We start from the raw sequence: 1,348 nt of genomic DNA, 5'->3' as shown, positions 1-1,348 counted from the left end.
TCGTCAATTTGCCTATTAGTGGATGACCTTTCAAAAGAAAATATGTTTCCCATGAAATCTGAAAAGGAATGGAGCAGTAAAACTGACAGAAGGATGAGGCACTCACCTTCCATACTCTCAGTTCTCTCAGCTTTGTTTATATCTTCAAATCCCTGCACAGATCCCAGATCTTTATCCATTCTTTCTTTATCCAAAGCTACAGAGTCTCGGGAAGTGCCTTCTAGGTCTCTTTCAAGTTCATTCTCCAGTTTTGCTTCACTGCGTTTCACTGACTCTATTTGAGAACTCTCAAAAGTTCTGTCTCTGTCCCTGTCCCTTTCCATAGAATCAGGAATTAGTCTCTCTCTTTCCCTGTCCACATCTCTCCTTTTGTCTCGTTCTCTCTCTCGCTCCCGCAATCTATCTCGATCTCTGTTTCGTGGCCAGTCTTTATCAGCGTCTCGGTCCCACTCTCTCTGCCTTGTCTCTCTCCTTTCTCTCTCCCGCTCTCTATCATGCTCATAGCGATCTCGTTCTTGAAGCCTATCTCTGCTATCAAATGACCCTGATCTTGAATGGACCTGTCGATCTGACTCAGGAGAACTTCTTCTTGAACTATGGCTTCTTGAATCCTGACGATCTATAATAAATATGCCATATACAAAGAGTTAACACATGACAAAAAAGAAACAAAAAACTTCATTTGAGTTCTTTAAAACTTATAATTCATCTTTTTCAATATTCTACATATTTTTCTATATTCTCTCTCTATTCTCTATATTTCTATATTTGACATACATATTTCTTTCTATATACATATCCAAAGAACTCATTTTAAGGAAAAATTCATCTCTCTCAACTGAAGTGCTAATTAAAATATGTAAATAAAATTGCCTTCTTGTCCATTTCTACTATAACCACAAAATATCTTCAAAGAAATAAGTACATAAAATGGTTAGGCATTAATAGAATTTGATCTCTCCTTCTTCCCTATCTTATTTTCTGGTCAAAAGAGGCAGCATTGGCTGCAGGAAGAATTGCAGAAAGGTTAAAATTGTAGGCATTTATAAGGGATGTGAATATATAAGCCCTTTCACCAAAATATACCACTAAAGTCCCAATATTAAATTGATTAACACTATTAAATGTACCTCTATTATAATGTTGGTATTAAAGTAATAACAGGTGACATTTTAATGGGACAGCTAAGCTTTTTTTGTTAAGTTCCATAAAATTTGAGGCAGCATATAAAGTAACCAATTTAGTATTAAATTAACAATTTGTATAAAATATACTAACACAGGTAACGCAGACTAGATTATAATTCAATTTTATTACCTGAAGAAGTACTTCGACTGGGTTCTCCACG

General features: G+C 35.4%; 1 protein-coding gene across 3 annotated transcripts in view; it reads right to left on the bottom strand.

Annotated features, from left to right (window-relative positions):
• ZC3H13 (zinc finger CCCH-type containing 13) overlaps positions 1 to 1,348 on the bottom strand; it is a 101,385-nt gene that overhangs the window by 17,798 nt on the left and 82,239 nt on the right. For all 3 annotated transcript variants that reach the window (XM_008574440.1, XM_008574441.1, XM_008574442.1), the window contains exon 14: positions 107 to 619. In XM_008574440.1, the coding sequence (XP_008572662.1) occupies positions 107 to 619 (513 nt within the window). The remainder of the gene's footprint in view (positions 1 to 106; positions 620 to 1,348) is intronic.

Source organism: Galeopterus variegatus, unplaced genomic scaffold, assembly GCF_000696425.1.
Source record: "Galeopterus variegatus unplaced genomic scaffold, G_variegatus-3.0.2 Scaffold1049, whole genome shotgun sequence".
Taxonomy (NCBI): domain Eukaryota; kingdom Metazoa; phylum Chordata; class Mammalia; order Dermoptera; family Cynocephalidae; genus Galeopterus; species Galeopterus variegatus.
This window is presented reverse-complemented; position numbering and strand designations above follow the sequence as displayed.